Consider the following 14,978-nt stretch of genomic DNA (forward strand, 5'->3'; position numbering starts at 1 on the left):
TTATCTTAGCTCTTCTCTCCTGCTCTCCTTTCTTCTTCTTCTCTTCATCCCTTTGTCCCTTCATTTTTGCGCTTCTTCCTCTTCTCTCTTCCTTTCTCTTCTATCCTTATCTTCAATCAGTCTCTGTCTACCATCACAGTTTATTTTCTCTTCTGCTCTTCTTTCTTTAGTTGCTCCTCCTGACACATCTGTTCTCGCCGCTCTCTGCTCTCTCATTTGTGTTTGTCTTCATTCAGGCTTTTTTCACATTCTGTCTTTTCTATCCTGTTCATCTTTATCTTCTCTTTGTCTTACTTCCAAGCGTTATCTCGTCAGCTTCATCTTATTCTCCTTTGCATCTTTAAATCTATTTAAAACCTATTTCTGTTGACACATTTGATCGCTCACTCTGCTCTTCTTTATCTTGTATGATGCTAAAGAGCTCCTCTTTTCTCTTACTCGCCTGTGGACTATCGTCACTGCTATACGCGGGCGGTTCGTATATCGGATTACTATACTCTGCCGCCGCCTTCAGTTCCCTTAATGGATACAACCCTACGTCTTCCATATCAATGCCTTTCCCTTCAGGCGACGTAAGGGGATCCGAAGGCTCGACACCTTGCTCCTTACACTGGCTAAGCAGCCACTCATCTGGTGGCGGATCTTCCTTCTCTTCCTGTTACATTTCCAAAGCTCTGAAATAGCTAACCTTTTCTCACATGTTTTTCCCTTGTACGCAGCGTGCAAGTATGTGGTCGTGTGTTGCAATACCGCTTTTGACAGTGATCCCCTTGTGGCCACGGCATGAACATCTTATCTGCCGTGCCTTTCACCCATTCCGCACTATACTGTTTCAGCTTGGGCATGTGCTTTGGCAATGTGTTGCATAAATGATAAGAGGAGTGATATCTCCCATTGTGACAAGTCTCAATTGAATGTAAATACTACAGTTTTTACAAAACGGCTTCCACCGCTTTTCAATACTATATAAAACAACAAATATGAGTGCGCTCCAACAATCGCCGCTCAAACCTCTACCCTTTTCAATTATCTCTGTCTGTCTCAGGATTACTATCAATCTCTCAACTAAAGTGTCTACTTATAGCTTCTCAATTCTTCTCAACAATAATTTTACAGATTCTACTGCCTCCTCAATATTTCTCCTTCAACAAACAAGACAAACTAGTCGACTCTACACATATACAAAAAATATCCTGTGATCACTTTCCTCTTTGCCTCTAAACAATTACTCTGTCACAGAGTTTAGATTGTCTCCTTATGCAAACCTGTTTACACGCAGCCTAGAGACTCTGACTGGAGTGTGAGACGACCCTTAAGCCAGGACTTGTTAGGCGCTGTCTCCATCTCTTCACACAATATTTCCCATTACTTTAAAATTACCACAATCGTGACCCCTTATTTTGCCATTGCCCTCAATCTACTCACCATTCGTTCGTATTAATCAAGGCCCTCGGTATCGTCCTTCAACCGACCACTTTCGCCTTCCGTCTGCAAAGCGACTGTGGAAACTAGGTAGGGATTTCGTCAAAGAGGGACCCTGCCCACCGTCTCGATTTTCTTGCAAGTTTTCTATTCGGCCGCTCTCCACAGGAAACCCTGAAATCTTCCGGCTAAATGGCAGAAGATGTCCGATCGTCCGAAAATCTGGAGTTAAAAGGTTGATGGGTCAGAACCATCTGACATTGCTACCACGTGAACATAAGGTCCTTAATCAGTATCATGTCACGCAAAGGATGGCATGCAGAGTAACTCTTACACCAAATAATCAGACCGACTCAATTTGACTGTTTTAATATCAATTGTCTAAAACAGGAAGTTACAACCGATATCGACAGACGTTCACTCGAGTTCTCAATACGTTTTACATAAAAACACACTTATATTCTAAACATTCGTCATAAGTGATGTCATACTACTTGGCAAGTGAGAAAAACCTATGAGGGATTGTGGTTGGCTCAAGGGGAACATCCAAGTATACTTTCTATACAGGGTCGGGTTGTGATAGGACATCTACTGTCAGGCGGACAACTTAAGCCTGCCTCTAGTGCAAGTCATCCTCAACACTTATTAAGAACACAGAATACTATTGGTTCTTAAACTATAAGGCCCTTAATCATATGGCCCTCTAAAACTGGTTGGCACACTTGTGCCATGTCTGAACATTCAGCTCCTAAGCAGTACGCAAGCTCATACCCAGGTGCCGGGATCTGGACATGACTTTGCTTTGCCACCCAATTAGCCCAACATCTCTCATCGCCATGCTTTCTGCCATGAAGATTTGCCTTTGAACTTGGCCTTGCAATGTATTCTCATCTCTGGGAATATGAGGGAGTATGGGTACACGCTTATCACAGATCTGGTCTGCATGCCCAACTCCTATTTCCATCCTTGGCTCACCGACAGGAGACCGTAATTAGGCCCATTTTATAGCATTTAATTGTCTTGAATTAATAAACTTAGCACTCAGGTGTTCCTTCCTTGCATCGTTACGAAGGATAATTCAGCTTCTCACGTTCACTGTTCTTTGAGGATAGATAACCAGTTCATGGCTGCATTCAGTCTTGACACCATGCCAGACAGCCCTTCTCGCTTCTTCCATGCACCCAGCTATGTTTGCTGCGACACAGTTTTCGGTTCCTTCTTTCTCTGTGGGTATGAGTTTACTAAATTGTGATACTGATGTCCAGTTTCTACATATATAATGGCGACTTTGCCTGCAGTCTATTCACTACATATAGCCAGCTTCTATGATCACTTATTCTACTTGTGTTGCTGCATCTGTGCATTCATTGAATGGCTTGCATTTTCTGCAGTGCATCACACACACATGCAATCTTCTTTTCTGCATAGGAACGTTCACTCTATTCCTTATTTCGTCATCAGTTTCTATAAAGGTCCATACATCTTCGTATCTTCTTAGTGCGTCACTCTCACTTCTTGTGATGCCACCAGCTTCTCTTTCTCTCGTTTTCATACTCCTTTGGGGACCTCTTATAAGAGATTGTCATATCTTCGTGCATATATCTGGTATGGATTTCTTAACCGATACCTTTTCTCGAAGACTCGTCGTGGTGTGGTCATTACTACTGGTGTCAAGCATGGTGCCGTTTCAGACTTCCAACATACAGGCAATAGGGGGGGCGGGACTTCCTGCAGAGGCATTCGGATGCTCCTCTACATAATGATAGACACAGGGACAGGCATTTGATAGGAGCATTATATGGGATTATAGCAGAAGGGGCAAGAAGCCAGGCATGGCACTATATGGAGCAGTAGGAAACTTCAATGGGGCAGCCGCTGGAGCGGGAACTTTGGGCTCAGTTATGGGCAGTTATCCCCAAGCTCACGCAAGCCATCCAGATTCAGGAAATGTGGGTTAAGATAATGGTTCAATGGCATCTCACCCCAGAAAAAACGACATACATTCTAACCAACCGCGTCAGCGCTCTGCTGGAGGGAGTGTGGGGGGGGATCTGTGATTGTGGAAGTGTAGAGGAGGTCCCAGACATGGCCTGCACCCCAGACCCTCAGTTCGAGGTACCAGGAACATTCGCCAAGGTATGTGACGTATGAGGAACAAATGAGCCAACAGAGAGCAGCTCTAGGACTCTGCCCAGTGCCCATCAGAAGAGCAATACCTGTTGAAGTGCCAATAACCAGACAACCTTGGGCAGCCCGGTACCCACTGAGACAACCGTACCAGCAGTTAACATGAAATTAAGACTACTTGCAGACTGTCCCCGAAGAGACCCATAGAGCCTTAATGGAAGGCGAGTGGTGACGACACATGGGCCCGGACAGACTCACAGATGAACGAAACAACGGCTAAAGGATGACACACAAGACGAAAAGTTATGAATAATGGTGTGACAGACTTAAAAGAAGAAACAACGTTGCAGCACAAAGAACGTAACCATAAAGGAAGGATGAAAATATCCAATAAACTAAATGCCTGTAAATAGGCTTGGAACGCAAGAAGCCAAGGAAACGGTACAGCTTGCAATGCTTAGAAGAAAAGAGCGGCAAGCGCCAATTATATATCTACCTCAATTAAGCACACTATACAAGTGCGACTCCATTTTGTAAAAGCAGAATAAATCCCAGGCTGCAATATTCCAGCTAAAGCCAGGAATGAGCGGAATCGAAACTCCGTAAGAAGCAGCCCATGCCCTGGAATTTGAGGTCAACCTAAGGAAGGGAGGAGAACGGCAACCTCAAAGAATCGAAACTTCAGAGCATAGCAGCCAGCCACTGAAGGTTGAGATATAGAGGTCCCAGGCAGGTGGCGAGGCTACGGAAGAATCAAATACACAAAGAGAAGGAAAATGAAGCAGATTCACGGTGAACAGACACGTGACCAGCCAAGGGTGAAGAGGTACCAACGTTTGATGTCACCCAGAACGCGAGGATGCCATAACTTTTCCTGATAAGAAGCTACAGTTTCGAGGCCATCCTCAGCCAACTAATTGACACATAGCCCTAAAGTAGTGATTGATGGAAGGGAGGCAGGGTGAATCTTGGGGTACAAGGCACCTGGGTGTCTATTCTGCATGCTGCTAATTAAAGTGGAGATTTATGTCTAGGGGTGTAACCCACCCAATCACAATGGACCAAATAATCTAGCGTCCTATAGCTGTGTAACCAATAAGACTTTGTACTTGTAGTGACGTCTATCACGAGTGATGTAGAGGGATGGGTGTAGACGCCCACCCAATAAGAGTTATCCAATCCTCACGCTCTGTTACAATATACAGATATAGCACCTATACTTAAGTTACCTTTTCCAACCAATAGAATTGTATGACAAACGTATGAGTGTTACACGTCAATGATGACGAACTTTGGGTATAACTGTTACTGTTAGAATGAAGATCGGGGGAGTTGAAGCGAGACAGGCGATCGCATCACTGTTGGTTTCCATTTGTTTCCCCGTTTTTTGTACTTTCATTAAACGGACTTTCCTTTGCCAAACCATTGACTTGTCCCTATTGATTTGTGTTGGAGTAAGAGAATCCTGTACCCCATCCTCCTCAAGGTGCAGCTATCTCGTCTTAAAAGTACTCGAGGGTGAGCCCTGATCCTATGGGCCAGTCAGAGGTTGCTCCGTCCTCCTGTACAGAAGCATATCTGGTGGGAATTCCCAGTCCTAAAGCCTTATTGGAACATGACGGTGTGCAGCAATTAACAGTATTTTTGGGAGTCAGATGCCAGAAAACACAATGATGGCCAGCCTGGGAATGGGCGGAGTTCTGGAAAATCTACCCTTGAAAGCTCAAAGAAAGATGTACATCATCCTGATAGTGGCAGCAATGCTTGTGGTGGCACACAAATGGAAACAAAAAGCTGCCCCCACAGAACATGAATGGGTTAGTAAAATCTAAACTTTGTGGCACTGGAGTGGGTGACATATTCAATTCAAGGGGATCACCAAAGGTTTCTCTCAGTCTGGGACATTGTCCTGCATCACCTCAGCGGGACTGGCGGGCAGCATGGTGCCTGAAGAAAATGAGATTGCTGGGGTGAGTGCTCGCTACACTTGAGGAGGGTGCCTTCACAGTAAGCTGGGAGGAGATATGGCTGTTTCTAGGGGAGACGAGGACTATGGGAGGGGGTTCTCAAACGGTTCAAGGGCCCATACAACAGCTGGCGAGAGAGCTGGTCACTTACAGAAACCTGGGACTGGGAGCCACCTACATAATTTATGGACTCTGGGGTGGGGGGGCAGGACTGGGTGAGTTGTTGGTTACATGTGTTCTTACTGTTGAAAATACCAATAAAATACTTTTTTTTAAAGTGCATTGTTACTGTGCTGTCTCAGCAGCCAAAAATCAGCTCCCTTGCCCAGCAGGAATACACCCACATTAACATTCACTCGCTTATTCACACACAGCATTCACTCAATCATTGCATGAGAGGATCATAAGTGACCTACCCATTCATTTGATATCCTCCTCCTGCAGCTGTTCCAAATAAGCACAGGGAAATGTTTTTTTTCCCTGTGCTTTGAAAAGGTGCACCTCTTTTGAAAATAGGGATTTACTTGAAAATACCCAAAACCCCTTTCCACCCTCTGACTTGCGCAGTTGTGCATTTGTTGGAAAAAGAGCACATCAATTTGAACAACTATGATACACACATTTAAATGTCCTTTGTGAATGGTTCACCACCTTTTTGGCGCAAGTGAAGTGAATGAGCATGTCATCAGTTGCACCAAACACGTTTTGAAAATCGTGGCACTATGGTTTATCCCTAACTGATCACTTTTTTATGCTGTACATTAATTTCAGAGAGTGTGGTTCGAGGTGTCAGAGGTGAATTAGGAATGGGAAAGAACACACAAGAAGGAAAGGGTGCATGGGTTTTTTACTGTTTCTGCAGTCATTAACCCCAGATTTGCTCATGAGCATGTATTATGTTGAATACCATTAGCTCCAGAGCAGTTACTGTGACTGGAATCATTAGCCCCAGAGTACGTACTGTGCAGAGCAGGTATTGTGTCTGTAGTTATAAGGCCCATGGCAGGTATTCTGTCATATGTAACAGATTAGGAGGTATTGCGTCTGGCATCGACCCATCCAGGTGCAACTTGGGTCCTTCCTTTCCTCTATCTCACTCTCCACTTGTGGTGTTCCCCATGGGTCTAACCTCTCTCCCTGGCTTTTCAACCAATACCTGGCAACCCTTGCCCACTGCATTGCTGCTCTCTGCTCCAATTTTCAGTGCTATGCGGATGACAGCTTGTTTTCAGGCTCCCCTCTGCCACCTTTTCTCCCTTTCTCATCTCTGACTGTCTGCAATCCAGGAATGGTGAGCCACCAACGACCTCTGCCTTAATGCCAATAAGACAGAGATCCTCCTCATCAGCACTCCTGCACCTTCCTTTCCTGTCACTCTCTGACCGGCCTCCCTTGACCCTCTCCCTTGGCTCCCAACTATGCGGCTAAAAACCTCTGGGCCATCTTCAACTCCACGCTTTCCTTTTCTCCACACATCTCTGGCGTCTCTAAGAAGTCAAACTACCAACTGCACCTCCTCAGAGGTATTCTTCACTGTCTCTAGAGGTCTGGTTCTCTCCAGCCTGGACTACTGCAACATCCTCTTTCTAAATCTGCCTGCTACTACTCTCTGCCCTCTGCAACTCATCCAGAACAGGACTGCAAGACTTGTGCTTGGCTTCAAGCCCAGGGATCGTATCTCTCCAGCCCTGAAATCTCTTCATTGGCTCCCAGTGGCTGCAAGGATTAAATTCAAGACCCTTTGCATTGTCCACAAGGCCTTCTGGGGCCTAGGTCCGCAATACCTTAAACTGTGCCTTCGGAAATATCTTCCTACTCAAGCTCTTCGCTCCTCCACCTCCAACTCCCTCAAGGCCAGTCGCTTCTCCAAGCAACGAGTTAGGGGTAGATCTCTTTCTTCTGCGGGGCCTCCCTCTAGAACAGCCTCCCTGTCTCTCTGAAACTTGAGGAGAACCATCTTCGGTTCCGGAAGCACCTCAAGACTTTCCTCTTTGCTTCTGCCTTCTCTCTTCCTCTCCCTTGCTGATCTCTGTCTGTTTCTGCACTGGGCACCTGGATTCCCTCAGATTTCAGGCCCAGATCCCTGCCCACCCTGTCCCAGACCCGCAATGCCTCCTGGCAACCCTTGCACTTGGGTCTGTATCTGCAACCTTATGGTGCCCTTCCTGCACTTATTAGTCACTGTTTGCACCTTATTATTGCAATTACCACCTGCTGGCCGCACTACCGATTGCTGTTTAGATCATGTGTTCAGCACTTTCCACTTCCCCCATGCCCCTTGCACTTCCCCCTTCCCGCTCCCATGCACTTGCGCGTTCTCAATGTCACTGGCCTAGTAAGATTGTTTTTGTCCTCCCTTGTACCCCTCCCTTGCCTTGTCGCACCATCAAACACTTGTGCATGGACGCGATATAAATAAAATATATCATATCGGTATACCAGATATGGTACTGTGTCTGTAATTATTTGCACCAGTGCAGGTATTGATGTAGCTGATGAGCAGGTACAACGTACTGTATAGAAGTCATTAGCTCCAGAGCAGGTATTGTGTCTGCACTCGTTCGCCCCAGCCACAAGATGCAATGGGCCTTTACAATTAGCGCTAGAGAAGGTAGTGTCTGCGATATTCATCGGGGTATTGTTTCTGTGTCTGCAGCCATTGGACTTGGAATAGACACTGTGCCTGCAGTTATTATCCACAGAAAGGTCATTAGTACCGGACCTGCAGTCATTGGCCCTGGGGAATCATTACTTTCAGAGTAGGCCCTGGAACTGGAGACAGTACACATCTGCAACATACCTGCCTAACCTCTGGGTTTCCCCAGGAGACTCCGGTTTTAAACCATTTCAGCGGGTCTCCGGGGAAGACCCTGGTGTCTCTGGATTTTCGAGGCAGTTTCTGGGTCCCGTCAATCCTCCATCCGATTGGCTACCGGCAGCAGTCTTTTGCAGCCAATCGGATGGAGGATAGAACGGGACCCTGAAACGGCGCGAATGCAGTATTACGCGTTTATTTTGCTTAAACTATCATTCTTTTTGGCCAGTTTGCCTTATGTTTAAGTCGCCCTAAATTGAAGGGCGACTAAACCATAAGGCAAACTGGCCAAAAAGAATGAAAGCTGAAGCAAAAAAACGGAATTCCGCGTTTTTTCAGCTTCCATTCTTTTTGGCCAGTTTGCCAGGGCTCAAGTTGAGGCTACACACGGGTGGACAGAGTCCACCCACTTTTTTTCAGAGAGTGGACTCGGTACCCCCCAACTAAAATGAGAATCATTGAAGGTCCTCTTTGAATTCATGAATTACGCCGACCTCAGGGATTGAACCACAGCCATCAGGTTTGCTGGCTGAACACCTCATCACCGCACATTATAACCTCATGAAAAATAAACAACTATGGTGAAATGTCCAATTTCGGTACTGCAAGTTCCAGGGAAACCCTTTATATTGGTTCTTGGAGTTTAAAACATAAACACATGTTAACGTTTTCAAAATCATGATTTGAAGAAAACATCGGGTTTTGTGCGTTTATTGCATTTATGGAATGTGAATGCCATTCGTCCTATGCAATTTGCGTGGTTATGCATGTCCTTGGACATTGACATTTATTGCATTCCACTGTAAAATGCAAACGTGTTTCTAATGATGATCAACCTTTCCCTTTTTGACAGGTGGGTGGGGTGTAGGGGGCGGGACCATGTGCAAATGGGCGGAGTCTTTTCTGACTGTGGGAAGGGCATACATCTCAGGGTTTTTGATTTTCAAATGTAGGCAGGTGTGATCTGCAATCATTAGCCTGCGAAGGTATTATTATATATCTAGTCATTTACACCAGAGCAAGGTCTGTGTAGTAGCTGCACAGCAGTTACTGCATCCGCCAGCATTCCTGAAATGTACCGTAAATGAGCTTCGGAGCTGCTACTGTGTCTACATACCAATAACAGGCTGCCCTGTGTAATTTCAAAACTGGATGTTTAGAAAGTCACGTACTTACCATGTTTAATTTCAACACATGATAATTACAATAAAACGAATTAAAGCTTCAACGTGCATTTCTCGAGGTTGCAAACGGGCTTCTCTTACCAATATAACAACAAAGGGCTGAGCACGTCTAAGTTTATCGATGCTAAAAGAAATGCATATGCAATTTACTACAAGAGCTGGATCGCACGCACTCACCTGATGCTGCCTGTTATCAGGAAGTGAGCGCTTGGCAAACGCAGGCCTTATATTGCTTTGATTATCAATCATACATTTAACGTGTCAACAAATGCAATAAATAAAATACATAAAGTCCCCATGAGACCCAAGTGCATTGTGTTTGTTTAAAAGTGTGCCGACACTTTCTGAAATGCCTTTAAGGCGCGATGACGTATTTCATGTATTTCTGTTAAATCGTAACTTTTCTACATAGGCGTCTACGTGCTTAGGAAGACGGAATAGAATTACACAGGAAGGAGCACTCTATCATGGAGTGTTGCTGTCCTGCCCAAAGTGGTTTATAATCTTTGAAGGTCGCTTGTTGCGGTTTTTGTCCTCTTGTTTGACCATCTGTGCGCGTGTAATTGGGCTTGTTTGCATTGCCCGTTTCACGCCGCTGGCTCCACGGTCATCGGCGATCACACTTCACTCTTGTCTACATCTCGCTTGTTGCACTGTTTGAGGGAACCAGTGCAGAGCCACCTTTCCATCTTGACATTTCATAGGACCAATACTTCACAGCAATTTAATTTTACGTTTTACACACGTGCCGGAAAGAGCCGTAGGCCCGAGCTGTGTAACTTAACTTTAATGTTCCAATGATGTATATGGACACGTAGCAAACGTGTGTGAAAGTAGGATTTCAAATTGTTTAGGTGTAACTTCCTTTAAATTGTCAGTGTTCTGTAGTGTCCCAACGTGCAAAACATGCAATACAATACATGTCATAGATTTTATTCTGTTAACTAGCAGGTCAGTGTGACTGCCTGCAGTACACAAAAACTTCACCATTGTTCAGGGATATCAACAAATAAGAAGAAAATTAGTCTTTAAGTATGGTTAGTGTAATGTCCTACCTTTATTGTTATTATTTACCAAGAGGAACAGTCCTCTGTTGATTACAGTTATGAGTGGGCTGTGACCCACGTGATTAAGGAGACGGGGTTGCCGCCAGGATTTTCAGTTACTGCCTGAATAAAGGCAGATTCAGATGTGCCTTTATTGTCTCGTGTTTCATTGACTCATCTGATTCTTGATTTTTGTGCCTGCTTGCGGCGCACCGATACGCGCTAATTGCTGCCAGCTTAACATTTAACAATGGCGACGAGGTTCCTACAAAGCGGCGAAGGGGTCCGGAGGTGAGCTCAGCCACTGTGACGCTGCGCCAGAAATCAAACGTCAAATGAAAGCACCAGAGCCGCTCAGAACACACACGGCAGAAAAACGAACTACAAGTAAGGACTTATCAGTGCACGAGTGTAGGTTGCAGCATTCCGCACAGAACGCTCTGATACCAGCACGTGTTACGCACGTCGCGTATTACACGCGGTGGAAGGACACAGTCATACGCGTGTGCCGCATAGACGAAACAGAGACTTGTCAAGGCCTGAAGACATTGCCAGCTACTTATAACGCCCCTCATAAGCACTAGAGGAAAGCCCAACCATGTCTGAAGACAACACAGACAGTGGAATTCTAAGCCCCCCCACCAGCTCCACACCCCACCAAGCCTCGCATAAAGAAGACAGTGGGTCTGAATCATTACAACTACAAGCCCTGCAGCCATTTGACATGGCTGACACCAGCAGCCTTGCCCCCAGGTGGGCTAGATGGCTCAAGGAACTGCACATTTACATAGATGCATCGGGGGTAAGGGAGGAGCGCCGACTAAGAGGTGTACTGCTACATTGTCTGGGCCCAATAGTGCGTGATATTGTGTTTGAAATGCCTGAATCCAATACAGACACTTTCCAAGGAATTATTGATGCACTAAATGCCTACTTCGCACCGCTGCGAAACGTTGACTATGAACGACACATCTTCCACACATGCACGCAAGAAAGTGGTGAAAATATGGAAAATTTTGTAATGAGGTTAAGAAAGAGGGTGAAATATTGTGACTTTGGCAGATATTCAACAGATCAAGCGCTTAAATCTCAAACCATAGCCGGCTGTGCATCGCACGAGTTCAGAAAGAAACTACTTCAGAAAAGCAGAACGCTAGAGGAAATATTACAACTTGCACGGGCTGACTCGACCCTCACACTACAGACGGAATCCTTAGGCAACATCAAGATTACGCAGTCAGCTTCCACCGCATCAGTATGCCCCATCAGAACAACCAGAGACCCCTCTCCCGCATAACAGAAGAAATGCTAGAGGTGTGGTTTCAGATTTCCACATATTGGGGCCGTGCCCTGCCATTGGCCACAACTGCGACAAATGCGGAGGTGAGAATCACTTTCAGTCAGTGTGCAGAAACATCAATTTCTTCCAAACGACAGAACCCAACAGAGACACATGGAGACAAGACCGCAACCCAAGGCGGGAAAGCTCAAGATCCCGCGCAAGGCACTCGCCCACGGCCTCCAGACACCAGTCAGAAAGTGCACCACGTGACCAACCGCGTGAAGAGAAAAAGCGGGAGGAAAGAAGAGATTATTTGCGGTGCCAGCACCAGACATGAATCACAAAGACGTCATTCCAGACAAAAGATTAGATATTTAGATGACTCACCGCGCAGCACTCATCCTCATCAAGCGGGGACCGGAAAAGGGGATACGTACATGCCATTGGAAACAGCATAGCAGCAGAATACAGCCCCACCTTACTGCTACAAATAAATGGGCAAAACAAGGAATTCCTAATTGTCACGGGAGCGACCGCCAATGTCAAATGATGAAACGTATAAATAACTTAACTATAAGAAGACATTGAAAGAAGCAGACACATTGACATACCCTTACGGCTCAAATAAGCCACTGCACTGCCAAGGCATGTTTACGGCGCATAGCCAATACAAGGACAAGAGTCAGAAGATCAAGATATATGTCATCAAAGGGGAAGTGCCTGGGGGCAGCATCCTAAGCTTCAAATCTGCAATTCAGATGGGACTCATTCAAATAATGTATCAAATATTGTCAGCTTATACCACTAGCCCAAAAGACATGATGCAGCAAATGTTCCCCGCTCCCTTTACAGGCCTGGGGAAACTAAAGGACAAACAAGTTAAACTAGATATCAATCCACAAATACCCCCAACGGCACAACACTACCGAGGCATACCCCTCAACATACAGAAACATGTGCAAGACGAAATTCAGTCACTGCTGCATCAAGACATCATAGAGCCAGCATGGGGACCAACTCCATGGGTGTCTCCCATTGTACCAGTACCCAAGAAAGACAACAAGGACAGCATTCGCATATGCATTGACATGAGGGCCCCAAACGTGGCCATAGAGCGAGAACGACACCTCGCCCCAAGAATGACTGATATGATGCAGTTACTTCATGGATCCATGGATCCAAAGTGTTCTCAAAATTAGACCTGAACAAGGGATACCACCAGCTGGAGTTACACCCTGCCTCAACATACATCACTGTAAAGCTCACCTGATTCCCGCAGAGGCGCCGGTCTTGACTGGGTGAATGCCGTATCTTCAAAGGTGATGTGTAACACACGGTTGGCTCTTTGGGCTGGACCTCTGTGCACTGTATGTCTGACTCGAAGAGTAAGATGTCTGCAGATAGAAAATATGGGATTAATGAACTGGGTTTATTGGGTGCCTCTCTCCTCTTCCCTTTCTCTTCTCCTGTAGAACCCCAAAGGTTAACGCCCTCACCTTAGGTAAGTGAACGCCGAGCTCTCCATCTGCCTCGGGGCAGGGTGCCGTAACCAGTTTCTTCACTGGATAAGGGTGCAGGCCTCTTGACCTCAGAGGACTGCTGTCCGTCGTTAACTGCACGAACGGTAAGTTCTGGGCACTTCAAATGTCTTAAAAGTCTTTTGTAATGATATCTCTTGTTTTGCAGGGTTCTGGCGATGGCGGGCTGATGAGAGTTGAGGATCGAACCCGCGTGAGGAATAGAAGCGCCTGGAAGCACGTAAGTAAGCGCTTGTAGCCTGCTTCACGATGCACACTAACTGTCCCTTTTATCTTGCAGGTACAAGTTCGGAGCTTTAGAGAAGCTGAAGGGTGCTGGAATACCCACTGGATTCGGCGTGGGAAGGAGTAATGGCACGTGAGTAATAAAGTTGCCCAATGTCTTTAAACGCACCTTCTTTTGTCTTTCAGATGCGGGATGCAGCGCCGAAGGCCTCCGGAGCGTGCGAAGAGCTGGTAAGCTTTTGTCTTTCAGATGCCGGAATGCAGTGCGAAGACCTCCGGAGCATGCGAAGAGTAGGTAAGCCTTTGTCTTTCAGATGCCGGAATGCAGCGCGAGGCGTTGGTGACAGCCGATGGACCAGGTAAGAGATGCGCTGCCACTGAAGACCGTAGTGCTAACCTGTTCTTTCTTTGTCTTTACAGGTGCTGCTGAAGACTGGATTCCAGGATGGTAAGCCTTTGTTCCCTTAGACCCAGGATCAGAAGCAGAAGACATGATGAGCGTTCTGCTGCAGAGAATGCAAAGTAACACAAAGCAAGATTCATCCATCAGGTGTGGTTTAAATAGCCTCCTGTAGTGCTTAGGTGTCTCCTTCCACAGCCACGCCTAGGTAAGAAAAGAGTTCCTGCTTTCCAGAAGAGTTCCAGTGTTCTGAACCTAGGAAGTGGCTCCTGCCCCGCCCAACAGGAAAAGTAGTCCCAAACCGAAGAGGATCAGGGGTTCAACTGGCAGGTAAGTAAGCAGCATGGTCTGCTGCAGGTAAGTCCACCCAAGCATTATGAGCCCGGCGCTTCCAGCGCTGGGACTGGGCATCTTTATGAGCCTGGTGCCACTGGCGCCAGGACAGGGTCCAAAAGGTCCCAATTGGGACTGGCTGGCACTCGGAACCGGGGTTATGGGTCTGCTTCCAAGGGAGTCGGGCAAGTCCTGATCTTTTGGAAGCAGAGATCATGACAATCACCACCTTCTCAACGCATCTTGGCCTATTCAGATATAAAAGTCTCAGCTTCGGGGTATCCTCAGCTGCAGGAATATTTCAGAATGAAATACATCAGGTGATAAAACACATCCCCAACTGCCTAAACTATTCCGACGACATCTTAATATTCGGCACCACGCAAGACAGCCATGATGACACCCTGCGAAGAGTCTGCATGGCTTTGGAAAACGCCCACCTCACACTCAACCCCGATACATGTGAGATTAGCAAGTCCACTGTCAAATTCTTCTGACATATTTTCTCGAAAGATGGACTGCAACCCGACCCTGAAAAGGTCCAAGCGTTAGTAGAAACGCACACACCCACATCAGTCTCAGCAATACGTTTGTTCCTTGGCTTGGCGAACTACTGCACACAATACATTCAAGATTTCG

General features: G+C 46.3%; 1 protein-coding gene across 4 annotated transcripts in view; it reads right to left on the reverse strand.

The window, feature by feature from the left end:
• The window catches only part of LOC138504325 (uncharacterized), a 319,698-nt gene that overhangs the window by 277,116 nt on the left and 27,604 nt on the right, over positions 1-14,978 (reverse strand). The window contains exons 1-2 of one of the 4 annotated variants that reach the window (XM_069624744.1): positions 9,693-9,779; positions 1,426-1,644 (exon numbers count right to left, since the gene is read on the reverse strand). The exons of 2 other annotated variants lie outside the window; for them this stretch is intronic. In XM_069624744.1, the coding sequence (XP_069480845.1) occupies positions 1,426-1,428 (3 nt within the window). In that variant the 5' untranslated portion in view covers positions 1,429-1,644; positions 9,693-9,779. Of the gene's footprint in view, positions 1-1,425; positions 1,645-9,692; positions 9,783-14,978 lie in introns of those variants that run through there. One more of the 4 variants, XM_069624743.1, reaches the window with a different exon arrangement.

Source organism: Ambystoma mexicanum, chromosome 11 (genome assembly GCF_040938575.1).
Source record: "Ambystoma mexicanum isolate Mex_15411 chromosome 11, UKY_AmexF1_1, whole genome shotgun sequence".
Classification (NCBI taxonomy): Eukaryota; Metazoa; Chordata; class Amphibia; order Caudata; family Ambystomatidae; genus Ambystoma; species Ambystoma mexicanum.